The sequence below is a fragment of the Petaurus breviceps genome, unplaced genomic scaffold (assembly GCF_028583685.1).
Source record: "Petaurus breviceps papuanus isolate PSGF00001 unplaced genomic scaffold, PetGlider_PUasm1.0 90769, whole genome shotgun sequence".
NCBI lineage: Eukaryota > Metazoa > Chordata > Mammalia > Diprotodontia > Petauridae > Petaurus > Petaurus breviceps.
In genome coordinates, this window is record NW_027187341.1 from 17,214,294 (window position 1) to 17,233,167 (window position 18,874).

The 18,874-nt window shown below is 39.2% G+C and overlaps 2 protein-coding genes across 6 annotated transcripts in view; one reads left to right on the forward strand and one right to left on the reverse strand.

Annotated features, from left to right (window-relative positions):
• NIF3L1 (NGG1 interacting factor 3 like 1) overlaps window positions 1-5,014 on the forward strand; it is a 15,652-nt gene extending 10,638 nt beyond the window's left edge. For all 3 annotated transcript variants that reach the window (XM_069068742.1, XM_069068739.1, XM_069068741.1), the window contains exons 6-7: window positions 1,859-1,942; window positions 4,634-5,014. In XM_069068742.1, coding sequence (XP_068924843.1) covers window positions 1,859-1,942; window positions 4,634-4,818 — 269 coding nt within the window. In that variant the 3' untranslated portion in view covers window positions 4,819-5,014. The remainder of the gene's footprint in view (window positions 1-1,858; window positions 1,943-4,633) is intronic.
• Window positions 5,015-10,244: 5,230 nt separating this feature from the next.
• Window positions 10,245-18,874, reverse strand: part of ORC2 (origin recognition complex subunit 2) — a 54,969-nt gene continuing 46,339 nt past the window's right edge. For all 3 annotated transcript variants that reach the window (XM_069068753.1, XM_069068752.1, XM_069068751.1), the window contains 5 exons: window positions 18,204-18,350; window positions 17,351-17,522; window positions 14,489-14,550; window positions 13,242-13,360; window positions 10,245-11,203 (listed from right to left, as the gene is read on the reverse strand). In XM_069068753.1, the coding sequence (XP_068924854.1) occupies window positions 11,117-11,203; window positions 13,242-13,360; window positions 14,489-14,550; window positions 17,351-17,522; window positions 18,204-18,350 (587 nt within the window). In that variant the 3' untranslated portion in view covers window positions 10,245-11,116. The remainder of the gene's footprint in view (window positions 11,204-13,241; window positions 13,361-14,488; window positions 14,551-17,350; window positions 17,523-18,203; window positions 18,351-18,874) is intronic.

Here is an 18,874-nt window from a genome sequence, read left to right on the forward strand (position 1 = left end):
GACTTTTAGGAACAAACACTTACACTGAAGTAGACATAAGAAAATTCTGCCTTAAATGAATTATAGGTTAAACCCATTCACAAGAAACAATTAAAGGACTTTCAGCCTGAGGCTCAGTGAGTGGATTTCTGGATTATGGATTCTTGGCATTTTAGTTTACTTAAGAGAATTCTTGGTAGAGGTCAACTATTAAAAGAAAATGTGGCCAAACCTATCCAAAAAAAAAATACCCTCTTCTAGGTTGCAGAGTTGTGTAAAGTTTTTTTCAGTTAAGTATTTTTCTCACTCCCGTCTTCATTGAAAAATTAAGAAAAATCCTTTTAACAAATATGCGGTCATGCTAAACAAATTTCCATATAAGTCCTGTCCATATACATCAATATACGTTTGTATGTACAAATGTGTTGTTCTGCACAGTGTTCACATAGGCTATTTGTGCCCCAACTGTTTAGAGCATTCTGAACTCATATTGGCCTCATCAGCCAGTCAGACACACTGAACTTGACTCTCATATAGTGATGTCATTTTGGTCCTCTTTGAAAACAAAGGACAACCAATCATTCTGCACCCAGACTTTTATCACCTATCTCCCTCAGGAGGTGGGGAGCATGCTTCATCAGTGGGTCCTGGGGAATCATGGTTGGTTAATGCGTTGTTCAGAACTTCTAAGTCTTTCAAAGTTGTTTTTACATTGTTGATGTTATTATATAAACTGTTCTTCTCATTTAGTTCACTTTCCCCTGCATTAGTTAACACAAGTCTTCTCACATTTCTTTGAAACCATCCCCTTCATCATTTCTTTTTTTTTTTTTTTTTGGAAGGGGAGAAGGCAAGGCAATTGGGGTTAAGTGACTTGCCCAAGCTCTCACAGCTAGTTAAGTTTCAAGTGCCTGAGGCTGGATTTGAACTCAGGCCCTCCTGACTTAAAGGCTGGTGCTCTATTCACTTTGACACATAGCTGCCCCGCCTTCATCACTTCTTATGTCACACACTACTACTCCATTTCATTCATAATTTGTTCAGCCATTCCCCAATTCATTCATACCCCTATATATTCCAATTCTTTGCTACTCCAAAAGAGCTGCTGCAAATGTTTTAGTATAGGTGAATCTTCTTCCCTTTTCTTTGGGGAACAGTACCTTAACACCAAGTCAGAGTATACAGTTTAGTAACTTTTGCAGCGTAGTTCCAGATTGCTTTCCAGAATAGCTACACTAAATATGCCTGTTTTCCCTCAGCCCCACCAATATTTATCATTTCCTTCCTTTTTGTCAGCTTTGCCATTCTGATAGGTGTGAAATGGAACCTTGGAGTTATTTTAGTTTGCATTTCTCTAATTATTAGTGATTTGCAACTTGCAATTCAAATTAGTAACCTGGATTCTAGTCCTGACACCTGCATTTGATTCACTAACCTCAAAGTTATTCTCCAGATGTTCTCATCTCTAAAACCAAAGTAATGCCTTACATTCCTACCTTACAATTTTGTGGTAAACTTAGGAAAAAGAAATTACATAATGTATACTAGTGCTTTGAAAATTATGAATTGCTTTACAAACATAAGGCGTTGGGGCAGCTATTAAGAGGCTTGTTGTATACTGTTCCATGTGAGAGAGAAGATTTCTTCTCTAGTTCTGAAGGGAAAGTCTTCTGCTGTTATGGGTCCCATCACCTAAGCTCAAGAAAAATGATGCATTTATATTGTTTACTTTTATCCAGGTTTTTATTAAAACCAAGATTACTTTATTATCAGGGAGACCAAGAGATAGTCTCTATTGCATTTGGATTCAGTTACTGCTCTGCTATTCATCATTAAAATAAAAGTGATAATTTGTTTTTTATTTGCTGTTTCTTCAAAGAGTCGCAAGTTAAAGTAGTAGCCTTGTGTGCCGGTTCTGGGAGCAGTGTCCTTCAGGGTGTGGAAGCAGATCTTTACCTTACAGGTATGCATCTCTTCATTCTGCAGCCTCCTCCTTCCCCCATCTAGGCCTTAAATAAATAGTTTATTTTACAAAAGGAACTGCACTCAAACTGGCAGGAGAGCTACTGTTTCTTGTAGAAGGAAGAAATCATCTAAACATTTAACATTAAAAATGATTAATCACTAGAATTGAGTCAGTATTTTAATACCTTTGATGTACAAGGCCCATCACAGAATCACCACTTTCAGGACACAAGCCTAGCACTTCTGCCCACCAGCTGCCTTCTCTAAACTCAGTGCTGCCAGCTGCCTCCTCTGTTTTTCCATGGGGTTTGGAGAGAGTCCTTTTAAAGGAGTATTGGATAGTACTGGGCAGAACTGGCCCAGTGTAAAGTGCAGATTGGGAAGGGAGAAGAGTAGCAGAGAAGGGGGACTGAAGATCAGGGAGATGATGAAAAACAGTAGTAGATGTCATCACTGAAACCACTACTTCTTGGCATTTATGCTCTTCAGCCTAGAGGCTCGAGTCTGCCCATTCCACACCCTCACAAACACTTGCATCAAGTCTCATGTCATATAGGATTACAGGATCATCTGCAGCTGCTAGCGCCATCCCCTGTCCATTCTGTGTCTGTTGTTGGTACAGGTGTGTCGTCTCCAGTAGAATGTAAGTTCTATGTGATATTCTAATATATGTAAGTCAGGACCTGTTTTTGTTTTTCTTTATGGTCTTAGTGCCTTGCATATGAGATGCTTGTTCATCGATTTCTTTTTTAAAAAGAACATGGATTAAAAAATATTTAGCAATAATGCCATAAATGGCCACAAGATGGGGATATCGTTCATAAATCAGTTTGCTTTTCTGCCTTCTCACTAAATTAGCAGCAATTAACATTTAGAGGTAGAAGAAGGATTTTAGCAATCATTATTTTCAAACCTGACTTTTCCTCTTACTGTATTTTCCATTAAGAAGGTATTTGATGTGAACAGCATAATGCTGAATCCTGTTTTGGTAGCTGTCTCTATTTCTTCTCAAGTCTCTTCTTTGTTTCTCTCCTGTATTCCTCTTAAATTCACATTTAGGGGCAGGCCTCACACCAGCACCCTGCTCAGGTTTGATTTGGAGATGAGATATGAGTCTTTGATAAATTTTAAAAAGGAAGTTTACTTTGTCCTAACACAAGGATATGTAACAGGCTAAAGTGACACTTAAAAATTGTATAGATACAGGCTTGCACCCCCTATCTCATAGAAATACATCTTGTCAGCTGGGTAGGATATAGTTACTCCCATGGTTTTTCAGCCATCCATAATTTGGAGGGGCCCTGATTCCACATGAAACTTTTAATATAGGTGACCATGAAATTGCTCAAGGGAGACAGGACAGTTTTGTTGCCATTTATGAAAAACTAATCCCTGTTTTGGAGAAATAGGTCCTAACACAACATGGTATAGCTTTAAAGGATTTTTAATTCTTTGAATTGAATGTTCTCAATTTTAAAAGTACACATGGGAAAAGTATATGGGGTTTTCTCATAAAATATCAAACAGCTACAGTGTACAAGGTACAATGAAGAATACAAATAACCTAAAATGTACCTCCCCCTCCCCCCCACACACACACTTTACAGTCTAAAAGGGGTGTATGGAAGGAAAACTATACTGCACTCTGCATTCTAGGCACAAACCTGCCTGGCAGAAAGTTTTTATTTATATTTCTTAATTTGAGTATTTTTTTTTCTACAAAGAGAAATGTCCAAACCAAATTTCTTCACATCTTCTGACATCTCTTTAAAGCAAGTGATTTTGAAGTCACATTTTATGGCATTCTTGAACACTTGGATTACTCCTGCACACAGGCTACTCAACAAAGGTGGAGAAAATCATTAAACCATTCTGATTGGCTTCACTACAGATTTGTGTTACACAACCTCAAAAGGGCCCTCACTGCTGCTAGGCCTGCCCCTAAATGTGAATTTAAGAGGAATACAGGAGAGAGAAACAAAGAGATTGAGAGGAAATAGAGACAGCTACCAAACAGGATTCAGCATTATGCTGTTCACATCAAATACCTTCTGAATGGAAAATACAGTTAAGAATCCTCAGAATTGGAGGATTCGGAGGCAATCCTACAAGTCCCAGAACTTGTCATCCTCCTCAAATATCCCAAGGCACCTCCCTCCCGGATGTGAAAAGCAATGAATTCACCTTCAAATCCCACAAGTATATATTAAGGAATTGAAGATAGTTGGATATAGTTAGACATATATACATAAGCTAAATATAGACAGGTACAGACACAACACACATAATTACATAAATATAGAGGGATGGGCTTACAGTAAAACAGTTATCTGGCCTATGTGGGGCAGAAAAACTCAGTACTACAAGGATGCGCTAGAACAGAAGTATACGCCTGCCTGTGTGGTACTGGAGGGATACCACTGCTGTAGTTTCCAAGGGTGATGAGTGTCTCCCTTCTGTGTTGATGGTCCCTTAGTCCTCCCAGACCAAATGAAGATGAAGTTGGGATTTAAGGCCAGGCAAGTGCTTGCTCCGTGTGGACTAATCAGCTTCCCCAAGCCACTGCAGGGATCCTGGTGGATCCTTCTAGGCTTTGCTCTTTGCCAATTTGTGGCACTGAAATGTTCAAAAGTTTGCCTACTTGACCCTTAAGTATATGTTTCACCTAAGGTATCTCTTCTTTTGATAGGTGAGATGTCACACCATGATGTCCTTGATGCTGCTGCCCAAGGGATAAATGTCATTCTTTGTGAACACAGCAACACTGAACGAGGCTTCCTATCAGAACTTCAGGATACACTGGCAGCCCACCTAGAGAATAAGGTCAACATTATCTTGTCAGAGACAGACAGAGACCCTCTTCAGGTGGTATGAAACAGCCCAGAAACCATCTGGGGTGCTGCACTATTAGGATTCATTGAATCCTAAACAAGAACAAGAGTTGGTCCACCTCAAAATGGTGTTTCCTGTAATGGTTCATTTTCATGTAGTCTGGTGAACTGGCTCACTGAGTCCTTAGTGAAGACTAATGAACTTTATTAAAAACCCTAATAAAGAATATGAAAATTGGCTTCTGAAAGCATTATTGGAAAGTAGCTTCAAGTAGTCTAATACTTTGCTCTACTGATATTTCTCTCAGTGTTAGCTTACATTTTACTTAAAATATTCTATACCACACTACTGTAACATAAGCTCATGGAGGGTAAAGTCTTTCCAGTGTGTGTTCCTTTTCACAAAGTAAGGCATCACTGAAGAAATTAAAATGATTCTATATTATTTAATAATTAATTCTATTCCCCATTTTGTCAAGTCACATTTCTCAGTTCTGGAGTTAAGCTCAAGCATGTGGTGTTTTCTAGTTCCAAGTAGTTTTAAAGGTGTGGTTAAAAGGGAGAGAATGTTATCACTGGTGTAGTTAGTCCCTGGGACATCTGATTGTTGTCAGTAAGCTCCAACCAGCTGTCATCCCTCAAAAGACAAGTCATCAGTTCTTGCCTATCTTTGTGCAGTTAGAGTAGGCTTGACCTCCACTAAGGGGGGATCAAACTGGGTAGTTCTGGTCCCCTGACCAAGACTACAAGAGGCAGTTGAGTGCCATAAAACAGTATTCCTTAATTGTCAGAGAGGGGTATGATTAGCCACACCAGAATGCCAACCCATTCTTCCCCACCCATTCCCGTACATCAAAAAATAGGATTCACTCCCATTGGGGTTGCTGGCTGTACTGAGGTGATCAGTACTTTGTTAACATAATAGGCATCACTATTAATAAACTGCCACCTTCTATAGTTTTTGTTGTTCACTCGTGTCTACATTTGGGATTTTCTTGGCATAGATGCTGGTGTGGTTTGCCATTTTCTTCAGTTCATTTTACAAATGAGGAAACCGAGGCAAACAGGGCTAAGTGACTTGCCCAGGGTCACACATCTAATGCGTATCTGAGGCCAGGTTTGAACTCAGGAAGCTGAGTCTTCCTGGTTCCAGGCACAGCATACTATTTGCTGCACCACCTAGCTGCCCTTCTACAGTAAGCCTTTCTTAATCCCCACAAGAGCTAGTCAAGAGAGCCCAGCAAGACCAAACTATGGGCAGACGTCCTTCCCCTACTTCTTCCCTACTGCCCATATACCAACAGGCACTGTACATCTGTATCTTGCTAGATACCAATCCCTGCCAGGGGTAACTTAGAACCCAGCATGATTCTGATTCACTCTCCCGTTCCCACAGTTGTTGGGGACTTGGCTTCTCACACTGCTTTGTATGATGGGAAGGGAAGTTGGCAATTACAGTCCTGAAGATAAGATAGTGGACCACTGGGATTTAACTCCCTTCAAGTCTACCAGACCTTCTACTACCTATCTGTCTTGAAGCTGACCCTCTGTGATGTGCCACCTCCACCCATTAAAATTGAACTCCTTGAAAAGGGCTTTTTTTTTGGTAACACGACACTTAGCACAGTGCACAGCAACAAGTACTTAACACACTCTTCTGTTCCATCCTACAGCTTTTCCAGTATGTTACAAGCAGTCGTGCTGCCCTCTATTTAAATCATCTTTGGCCTCTTCCTACACTGCTCCCTTCAGACTTGCCTGAGTTTCCTCCATCTTTTAAAAATACCTACTCTTTTGCCTACTATCTCATCTCCTCAAGCTATCAACCAAAATCTCTCCTTTTCTCAGCCAAACTTTGAAAAGGCTGCCTCCACTTTTTCTCCTCACCCCTTTGTAATCATGCTCCATGCCTCAAGCTCCTCCCTATGCCACTATATCCAACACACAGCTGCCAAAGGAACTTTAAGAGATCTGACCACATCACTTCTCTCCCTGCACACAAGCAGCATACTACTTCTAAGATCCAATCCTATTTTTTCCCAGCCTTTTGCAATCTAGCCAATCTGGCCTCTCCCTTTTCACACACTGCCTGTCTCATCTTCCTGCCTCTGCACTGGCATGCCTAGAACACTGTCCTTCTCACTACTTCCTCCTAGAATCACACTCCTCCTTTCAAGAGGCATCCCTTCTGTGCAGCTAGATGGCACAATGGATAGAGCACTGACCCAGGAGTCAGGAGGACCTGAATTCAAACTCAGCCTCAAATACTTACTGTGTGACCCTAGACAAGTCACTTAACCCTGATTGCCTCTCCTCCCACCAAAAAAAAAAAGGCATCCCTTCCTCACACTCTCCCCCACTTCTACCGCCAACACCTATTGATCCACCCCCACTAAACTACCTTGTATTTAATCTTTGTTTTCTTGACAATTATTCTTAATAAACGTGTGTATATATGCAGACACACACACTTCTGAATATATATATGTACTTGTCTTGCCCATTAGAATGTAAGATTTTCATGAGTAGGGATTATTTCCATTCTTTGTCCTTGTATCCCCAGAATCTAGCAGTGCTTGGGGCACATAATAGGCACTTAATATATACCTCCTAATTGATACTGAATCTCTTTCGATAAAAGTACCACTGAAGGGGCGGCCAGGTAGCACAGCGAGTAAGAGCACCAGCTCCAGTGTCGGGATGACCTGGATCAAATCCAGGCTCAGATACTCAGCACCACACCCAGAAATAATAACTGGCCATGTAACCTTGAGCAAGTTACTTAACCCCAATTGCTTAAAAAAAAAAAAAAGTACCACTGAAAAGGATTTTTTACTTTCTATATATAGTTTTGAATTTTATTTGCTCTTTCCAGAAAGTTGCACAGATGGCTCAACAATTACAAAAATTATGGAGCTCACTGAATTTCTAAGTATATTCTGGGAAAAGCTAGGCAAAAACGTAGCCATTACCACAACGTTTTGCTTTCCAAATATCTGTAACTTGCATTAAGAACAGGTCAAGTTCAGCTAAGCCAACTTCAAATTACTTCATAAATATAGTAAAGTTTTGCACTTCTCAACTAAGAGGAACTAGGGAAACAAGTTTGTTCCCCCTTTTCTTAACTGTTTTAACTGCTGTGAAAATTCTGGTAGCAGTGCTAATGGTCAAAAAGGAAAAAGGAAGGTACTAAATATGAAATCCTCCTACACACTTTATTCATTCCCCAAGAATTAGTACCAAAGCTACCCATCATCTGTTACCTCATGGGTGGCCATTCAGGTTGGACCTTCAAGAATCATTCTATCCCCTAGAATGCAGAGGATATATTCTGAAGCATAACCAGCAAAAGTCAGATAAAAGTTATTTCAAGGTTCTACTTTTTAAAAAGACATGTCCATGGGGCGGCCAGGTAGCACAGCAAGTAAGAGCACCGGCTCCAGTGTTGAGAACACCTGGAGATCGAATCCCGGGCTCAGACACTTAGCACCCACCCAGAAACACCTGGCCGTGTAACCTTGAGCAAGTTACTTAACCCCAATTGCTTAGGGGCGGTCAGGTGGCTCAGCGAGTAAGAGCACCGGTTCCAGTGTTGGGATGACCTGGAGATCGAATCCCGGGCTCAGACACTCAGCACCACACCCAGAAATAACTGGCCCTGTAACCTTGAGCAACTTACTTAACCCCGATTGCTTAAAAAAAAAATAAAAAGACATGTCCAGCAAAATCACTACCTAGAATACTTGAGTCTACTAACTTAAAAAAAAAAAAAACGTTAACTACATTAGGTTTCCTTTGTAATTCTACATATTTTATGCATTTAAAAACATTGTTCTGAAAAAGGGGTCCATGACCAAAAATGTCTGAGAACTTATGATTTAGAGTAATACTTTAAGTACTGGCCTTGCAACACATTTAAAAAATTTTTTCTAATAAATTTTTATAAATTTCCTCATGGATCTTTCTTGTAACACAAACATTTAAGCAAATCCCACTGGCTCAGCAACTGAGTTTCACTATACCCCAATTCTACATCTGTTTACTTCCACCACTTGAAGAAGATGAAGGGGGAATTTCAACAGATTTCAAAAGATTCTCTTCATGCACATTTAAGTTGAGTTCTCCCTATTATCCATGATATACTGTTGAAATGTTGCTTTTTGGTGTTCCTGTTTGTGATTATTATTACTATTACTGTTACTACATTTTATTAATATGTACTTATAGCACTATGTATAAGGTCAGTACTTTAAGATTCTATGTTCATCAGTGTGAGAATTTTCTTCACCAGTATAGGATTATGACCCCTCTAAATTTAACTCAGTTTTCTACATGTTTTGTGGAAGAAAAACTCAAGTCTCCTGAAGCTGGTAAAATCAGATTGGTTCTCAGGCAACCAAGGGTTGTTATTCTTGGGTCTGGTAGTAAAGCCTTTTTAGTTTCACTGGACCTGTCAGAGTTTATATTCGACTTCACAAAGCCTCTGGGAATTCTGGATTACGCTCATGTCTCAATAAAGCATGAGAATTTCTGGAGTTTCCCCTTTCCAGGGCCATGATCTATTTCAAAGACCCAGGAGCTTGAGTGAGTGAGGATAAGGAAGTAACATCAAATAATCACAAGCATAAGAGTCAGAAGCAGGTACTCATCTAGAGGGCTGACTGCCTGGCCACTATATACACGTTCTACAGGCTTCATGTTACCTTTTAATGTCTTTTTCCCCCCCCTTTTCCTCCATCAGGTGTGCTCCTATTCACTGAAGCCACATTTCATCAATATAAAATTGGTCACTGAAGGTGTCCTTCACAATGATGTTTGGACTTTTCACTCTCTTTGGAGATAGCTCAGTTAAAAAACCACGGCAAAGGGGGCAGTTAGGTGGCGCAGTGAATAAAGTTTTGGCCCAAGTTGGACCCAAGTTCGGTTCCAGCCTCAGACACTTAACACCCACACAAAAATACTAGCGGCAAGTTACTTAACCCCAATTGCCCTCCAAAAAGCAAAAAAAAAAAAAAAAAAAAAAAAAAAAACCACAGCAAAGCACTTAGTAGTTGATTCACAAATAAGCCAATCTAACTACTTTAAAGTGTCTGCCAGTAAGCTATTAAGTGTCTTCTACACCAACAAACTGAATTACGACAATTAAGGGCTACTTGAATATACTGGTAAATGATATTCTGTAAGCTGACTGACAAAACAGAAGTTTCTACAAGAGGTGGAAAAAGACCTCTGTAGCTCTCATTTTCCACAAAGCAGGTATCTGTGAGTCTTCTGCTTTCTTTCATACCTAAGAACAAAAGCTCCACTAAACATCCATAAGGTATTTATTTCATGTTTTATTTCTCATTTACTGTAAAATAAAAAAAGACATCTGCTTTCATTAATGGAAATTAAGTTTAAAACAGTACTATCAAATAACTTACCTGTATGTTATGAAAGTGATGAACTACAGTTAAGAAAAAGTCAAAATACAGGAATACTGAAATTTTTTATTCACCAGCAAAATTATTAAAAGTTAACTGAAGAGTTCAGTTCCTGTTCTAGTCTGGCCTCCCACTTGTTTTAGGTAACAGACACTGTTCTGCGTTACCATGATTCCTGTGCCCCTTGATATGGAGGACACCCTATATATTCCTTCCACCCATCTTTTACATTTGTCCCCCCCTACAAATAAATAACGTCTCCCCCACCCCTCTCACATCTAGTATAAAGCCAAAAGGGTGGAAAAGAACCATTTCCTATTCCTTCCAAAATTTACATTTAGTGTTTGCTGCTTTAAAACAACAGCAGCAAAAACAGCAATAAAAACTACTTTTTAAATTCTGTCATTGCACACAGCAGTTCAGAGATACAGACCTGCAGACGAAACAGACTTAGTGGATGCTCATACCTCAGTAGTTCATACTCTGGAACCAGCATGCTTCCAAAACAGTCAGTTCTGGGACTGTTTAAAAAGGCCCTCAGAAAATTAAGTATATCATCTTCCCTAGTATAAAATGAAATCCAAAACCTTCAGTTTCGAATACTCCCTGAGCAAACTGCTCTATCCAGCCAAGAGTCTCCAGAGAGGTAATAAATGAAAGGCACGTTTTCTCCAGTTTGAGCATTTAGGCATTGTACTTGAGATGGCATCACTTAAGCAGACCATTCAGACCAGTCAAAAGAATTACATTTTATGACATACTGTCCAGAGTTTTAAATCTTGCATGCTGGAAAAATAATCTACTGCTGGTAAGTAAACATAGTGCTTTTGGTTATAGAGGCAGCAAGTGGAGCATAGGTCCCTCTACAGCAGCCCTTTATAATAGTTGCCACAGGAGATTCGTGTTCACAGGAAATGTTCAAGCCTCTTTGTCCTCATTCTCCAAGAAATCAGTCAAGGTCCCAGTGTCAATAGGAATTAACAAATACTCTACTCCATCCGTTCCCTAAAGTATATAAAAACAAAATCAGGATTAGGCTGGAGCAAATGAGAGAGATGATTCATCTCAACAACAAACTACATTTTTAAAGTTCCATTTTAATAGAAAAGTATGGGGCAGATAAGTGGTGCAGAAGGTGGTGAGCCCTAGGCCTGGAGTCAGAAAGACTTGAGTTCAAATCCAGCCTCAGACACTTTTTAGCTGTGTGACTCTGGGCAAGTCATTTAACCCTGTTTGCCTCAGTTTTTTCATCTGTAAAATGAGCTGGAGAAGGAAATGGCAGATTACTCCAGTACCTCTGCCAAGAAAATCCCAAATAGGGTCATGAAGAGTTAGACACAACTGAAAATGACTGAACAATAACAAAATGGAAACAAGCTCTTGCTCTGTCAGAGAACACATGTGGCCACAAATAATGAGCCAACATCTTCCTTCTATAATAACTATATCAAGTTTTTAATTTCCTTACATTTCAAACTTTATTAAGAGTTAAAATATACAAGTTATTGTGATAGTAATGGAATGTGGAGATTCCCCTGTATTGGGCTTGGTTTTCAAATTGATTGTGTTAAAACCCAGAGCTTGTTAATCCCACCTGTGGGATGGACTTGTTGATGTGAAAAGAAAGTCCTGAACTGGGAGGAGCTGGTGAGGTAGATTTGGAGAGACACTAGAGAGAGGCGGAAGATCTTTTTGGAAGCAGCACCTTGTGGAGAGAGAGAGACTAAGAGAATTGCTGGTGGCCGCTTTGAATTGCCCTGGACTTTTGAGACCTGCCCCCCTGAGCTGCCAAGGACTGAGGAGACATGGCTATTTTGCTGGTACTTTGTCTGTTTTGATGTTGTTTTGCCAGATTTGTCCACTGGTGAAAGACAGTCCTGTTGTTGAAGAAGTCCTGGAACCTGGCTGTTGGCTAAGAAGCCCTGAGACTGTCCTGCAGACAGAGAGTGAATACTGTCCACTGGTGAGGGACAGTGCTGTTGTTGCAGGGGTCTGGAGACTGTCCTGCAGACAGAATGAATACTGTCCACTGGTGAAGGACAGTGCTGTTGTTGCAGGGGTCTGAGAGCCTTTCTGTTGGTTCAGAAGCCCTGAAGAAGGATTTTCTTGTTGTATGTTTACAGAAATCCTGGGAGAGGGCTTTGCTAATGTGTTCAGGGGTTCTAGGACTGTTCTACAGAGAGAGGATAAATTCATGAAGGGACTGGCAATGTATCTTATGGCCTTGCTAAGCCTTGTCTCCCCAGGAACTAAGATTGCTGAGAACTTGCCTTTTGTCAAGATGAAGAAAAGACCTCCATTTGGGTATTAAGTGCTGTGTTTAAACTTGATGTAACTCTGGGGTAGATTCAATTGTGATCCAGGGGTGGGGAACTTTTGACCTTATGTTTGGAAACTAATCTCCATTTGAGAAGAGGGGCTTTGTGGTGGACTTAATTAAGGTATAGCCTAGGAGTGGAGAAGTATTTAGAACAGGGACTTTGTAATTGATTGAAAGATTGGAAGGTCCTGGGGTGGGGTAGTACTTGGAGATTATTTAATCACACTTAGTAAATGCTGTATTTTGAATGATGTCATGTTTTGATCTTCTCTGTTCTTGGTTTGTCACTGAATAAAATAGAGAGCACCTATGCTGGTATTCTGAACCTTGGGAAGTTGCCTTTCTTTTGGCATTACATTACAGTTATATACAAAAAGTGCCAAGAAAACACCAAATGAAACACATGCTTTGCAGGTCTACTGAGAGGAAAGCAGTGTTGCAAGACAGGGAGAGGATGGTCTGACCATGGTTTTTATGTTCACTTAACACCAAGCTGATGATACACTGGTTCTACTGTATGCTGTGAAGGCCACCTCAGTGCACTGCCCGTTATTCAGCTGTACCTGCACGGTGCTCAGTACATCCTTGATAACAACAGTTTAGGCATTCTTTGTGGTCTAGTGCGGTGACTGGACACCTAATTAGGCTTAATCCACAGGCAAGCTTCATCTGAGTAACTGGAAGCCCTCCCCCAGCACCCTAAGCCACAACACCAAGACTCACCTTCTTTGTCCTTAGAAGCTTGTGATCCCTGAATTCAATCAGCTGTGCCCGAAGTGTCAGGTCACTGTTAACAAGAAATGCCTCCCGGCACTGCTGGTAGAAATCTTGAAAAGAAAGCCCTAGGGAATCAGACAGTTGAGATCCAAGGTAAGTGAGCAGGGAGAAAGGATTCCATTGACAACCAAGTTAAACACCAGAGGGAAAACGGTTCCCATAAGGTTCACTAAATGAATATTAGTTGAACAAATTCTTTGTTCTAGGTACAGTGCTAGGTGCTCTTTGAATTACAAGATAATTACAACAGATTTCTGCCATCATAAGAATTTATGATCTAAGTATCGAGTTTATTCAATCAAATAAATATATGAAGTACAGTATGTTAAGTACATTAGAGATATGAACAGTGATATGAGTGTTCAGAAGATGGAGAGATTACTATTGCTTATTTATTTTTTGCTTTTTGGAGTGGGGAAGGCAGGGCAATTGGGGTTAAGTGACTTGCCCAAGGTCACATGGCTAGTTAGTGTTAAGTGTCTGAGGTTGGATTTGAACTCAGGTCCTCCTGATTCTAGGGCTAGTGCATGTGTTTCATCTGGTGTAACTATTGTTAATAATGAACACGCAACTATTAAGATGAGTCAAAGCTGGAAAATATTTTACCAGGACTGTTGTGAGATAGATAAGAACTGAAATCTACCCCCTAGAAATTTTGGCCTAAATAATATACTGTCTAGTCTATTAATGTGGAGGTAATTCTCTCAAAGCTTATCAAATATATCATAAAGGAGTCACAAAATTTTCTTTTAATAATGTGAATTCTTTATGAATAATACAAATTTGGTTTACATACCCAATGTAATTATGTGTAACTTGAAAAATCAGAGCACAATTTTCTTGTCATCTACTTAATGTTGGCAAAAAGCCTAAAAGCATGAAATGTATACTATACTAAATGTATGAGACTCTTTGAAAATGTCCAGTGCTCTTAAATGATATAGGGCTAGAATTAGTCAAAAGAAAATTGAGTCAGGGGTGGCCAGGTGGCTCAGCAAGTAAGAGCACCTGCCCCAGTGTTGGGATGGCCTGGGGATCGAATTCAGGCTCAGATACTTAGCACCACACCCAGAAATAACTGGCCGTGTAACCTTGAGCAAGTTACTTAACCCCAATTGCTTAAAAAAAAAAAATTGAATTAATGGGGCAACATATCAGAAAAAAGCTGTAAAGCATAAATACTATATACCTACCTACATAAGAAGGGTTATCTTCATTCTCTAGTTGATACTTTATCAGGAGCCTAAAAATCCCCCTAAGGAAAAAGCAACGCAATTAAAATTCCTCAGGAATGTTAATATTAAGAGATTCATTCAGCAAACATTTTTAATCACTTAATACGTGCAAAGAATTTTGCTAAGGGCTAGAAGAGATGCAAAGATAAATAAGGTATGATACTCATTTATTATTGATTTGTTATATGATTAATTTATTATTCTGAAGAAGCTACAATCTAATAGGGAAAACAAGTACATAAAATATTGTAAGCAGACAATAATGCATATATAAGAGGTGGGAACAAATCACTAAGAAGGTTCTAAGAAGAGAAAAATAATTCCCAACTGGGGTAATCAGAGTAGCACTGGCATTTTGGCTTTCCACAGGTGGCAGTGAGGTCCTGAGAAGATGGAGGAGCATAGTCTAACCATGAAAACAAAATACCCAATGGAAGAGATGAGAAAGTATTTGTGTTCATGGAATGTTGAAGTTATCAAGCATATCACAGGGTGTAGTGATATATGGCCTCAAATGTGGCTAAAGCTAGGCTAAGGAGCCTAGATTTTACTCTGTTAGGGACAAAAAAAAGATCACTGAAGGGACAGAACCAGTATACAAAAAGAAATGAACAAAAAAGGTGGGAGGTAGGGCCCATGGGAGCCATGAGCTGCCCCCAGTCACCCTTCAGTTCTTGGCCACATTCCTGCCTCCCCAGCCTAGTTCCCAGTCAATTTCCATTGCTTTAAGCCTTGCCCATCACCTAGCCCCAGCTTCAGTGTGTGTCCCCCCAGTTTTCTCCAGAATCATCTGCCCTCTGTCACTGGAAGAAAAAAAATGGATACCATCCACTTGGAGTGAAAGAAATTAATGATAATGGGCAAAAGGAACAAGACCTAAACTATCCAATTGATTCCTATTTTGATTCTATTTTCTCATTTAATAAAAATTATCTTTAAACTAGGAAGTTTAGATAGAAAATAATAAAGACAGAGTCAAAACCCAAGACAAATGGAGTGATATTAAGAGAAAATCCTTTGATTTCAAGTCACTAAGAACCAGATAAACCATATATCAAAAGATTAAAAAAAAACTGACAGAGAAGTCTCTTTAGTCACTATCAGTGGTTTCTGTAAAATCTGGAAGGCAGGAGAGGTGCCCCATGATTGGAGGTAGATAACTTGTTCCAGTTTTCAGAACAAAGGGAAAAAAGTGAGTCTTTAAACTACAGGCCTGTAAGGGTGACTTCAATTCCTGGGAAATGTGGGGATTGAACATCTAGAAGGAAAAAGCAGTGATCACTAAGAAGTACCTCAGGAAGATATCAAGTCAGATTTAACTCATTTCCTTTTTAGACAGTGTTACTAAATTGGCAGATTATAGAAATATAGATAACATACAACTGGATTTCATTCAGCAAATCAGTTGACAAAGTTTCTTATGCTCTCCTTATACATGAGAAGTGACAGAATTGAAAACTGGTTGAATGATCAAAGCCAAACAGCAGTCACTGAAAAGCTGATGAGAATATTTCTCTAATTGACTGTCCAAGAGATCAGTCCTAGGCTACTGAACATTACCTTGATGACTGAGATAAAAGAATGGAATACTTATCAGTTTGGCAGATCACATAAACCTAGAACAGTTAAGGTGCTAGATGTCAGTATCTAAAAAGTCAGTTATCTAAAAAGACCTTGACAAGCTATGACAATGGTCTGAATTTAAGAAGACAGAACTTAATAAGGATAAATATAAAGTCATACCCTTGTGTCCAACCAATTAGTCCACAAGTTAAGGATGACAGAAGTCATGACTAGAAAAATTCCCCATGAAAAAAACCTAGGAACCTTCACTGAGTGCAAGCTCAACATTAAGTTAATAACACGACATGGCAGACAAAAGACAAGAGGTCTACTCTGGTCAGACTACACCTAGAATACTAGGTTTCATTCTGGGCACTACATTTTAGGAAGCATGTCCATGTAGTTTCATGACTACAATAGTGGTGGAATTAAAGCCTCTAGCACATAATCATTAACATTTGAAGAGATCTGAGTTTTTTTACATGGAAAAAAGATGATTTGGGTATAGAAGAAGGACATGATAGTTACTCTTGAAGACTTCAAGGAATTAGATTTGTTCTCCTTTTCCTCACAGAGGAAGATCTATAAGCATTTGGTGAACATTCCGATTCCAAGGGTACAGATTTAGGCTTGATGAAGGAAAAACTGGAGCCATCCAAAAACCGGAATGGACTGTAGTAGGAGGTAATACATCCTGTTTTCAAGGAAAGGCTTGGTGACTATTTACTGGGGATATTTTAGAAGGAATATTTGACTCAGGTAAAGGTGAGACTTGATGTTTTTGAGGTCCCTTTCACAGCCAATTCTGAGATACTCTGGAAGTGGCAGGATCAATTAGGAAGGAAAGAGACTGAAGGCAGACAGAACTATTAAATAGGTTACCTAATAATTCATCTGTGAAATAAATGTAGGAAAAGGATGGGACAAATACATAAGTAATTGGGGAATTAGAATCAAAAGGAGATGGGAACTGATTCAATATTAGGGCTGGATGGAAGAATCAAAGATTTCAGCTAATAACACGAAAAATCTCCGCAAGATGGCCTCATAAGACACCAATATTATTTATTCTTCCCGACTTTATCTTTACTTCATTCCCTCAATCCCATAAAAAAAAAAGTCACTACTATAAATTACTGAAGGGGATAATGTTACCTCATATTTTTTTAAATGCAAAATAATTTTAAAACTTCTTTGAAGCCTCTGTGTAAGTTCATGAAGTGCAAGAAAATTCTCATTTTATCTTTCATTTCTTACCTTGCATTTGGAGTAAGACTGCGGAAAACATGTGTAAGGGAGCTAAGAGCTAATGTTCCACACTGCTGCACAAGCAGAGAGTTCTCATAGGAGGTTTCTTCAGTATAAGGTCTATATGTAGTAGTTTCATACCAGAGCCAATTATAAAGGCTCTGTTTTGAATGATCCCACACTACAGAATATTAAAAAATAAATGAAAAATTAAAAAATTATCTTCATACAGTGGTCTGTGGTTACAAAAAGAAAACACCCCTCACTGGCTACGAGAGACCTTGCCCCAGAGGATCCGCAAACCCAGCAAACAGAGGGAGTCTTTAAACATTGGAAGAGTGCCCACTTCTTGCATACAGGCTGCCTCCCAAGGTACCACCTCCCCCAACTTTAAATATTCTGTGATTTGAGGGGGAAAAAGAACTCTGAAATCTACACATTTTTCTTCCTATTAAAGTTCAAATCAGTAGTACCCTTTACAGTAGCAGAAAAATTAAATATTTGTATTTGAAATATAAGATTAAGCTTTAGTGTGCTACAAATGTTCTCATTTAAATAATATGAAATATATAACCCAAAATTTTATTGTCATGACATAAACCTGTGAACTCAAACCATGAAACAAAATGTTTAAGAATAAAATGTGGAAAAAGAAATCATGACTGGGACTTTTCCCCCACTATACAACATTAATGGCATTCCTTATGTTTCAAATCAGAAATTATGGAAACCAAGACATGCTTCTGGAAAGCTATGTCCTTCAATTTATGCTGTAGAGCTGCACAAGTTTTACGACTGATGTTGTAAAAAATAATTTTTTACAAGCTGATATCTTTAGTAAGAATAGCAATGTTAAACTTACTGAGGGGAGCATTGATGTGGTCAATAGAAGCTATGAGGTAAATCTTAGGCAAAGATGATAACTGTCCAAGAATTTGCTGGCTTTTGTCTCCTCTCAACATCTGGCTGTCCAAATTATGGATAAGAAGGAAGAGTTCCAAAGTAGAATCTAAAAGGAAAGGGAATTCAACAAATACTTTAAGAGGTAGGGGAAAGTCCAGGTTCACTGAGGAAGATGCTTTAGGAGAACAGCTGTAATGGTCCAAATACAGAGGAAAATATGCATGTACATAATTACTACAGGTATCATTTGCCCCTGATGTCAAGGTTCCTAAAGTACTGGAGGAAGGAATATGAACACAGATTTCCTGACTCCAAGTGTAGCACTGGTGTGGTCTCTAATAATGACACAACGTTCTTTATCAGGATGGTAACAATGGAAACAAAAGGGTAGACACAAAAAAGTTTTCTTTTTGGAATGGACCTGTGATTTCATCAGTGTTGGGAACTCCTAGGGAAGATCCAGATCTACAGTGAAGATCGGTACCTTCTCAGAACCTTACAGTCTGGGTAGAAGTTAATGACTTGCCCACAATCATAAAGCCAATATATGCCAGAGGCAGGAAATTTCAATGCTAGGTCTCTGTCTCTCTATACAATGCAGTCTTTTCTCATTAACAGAGGCAAAAGACA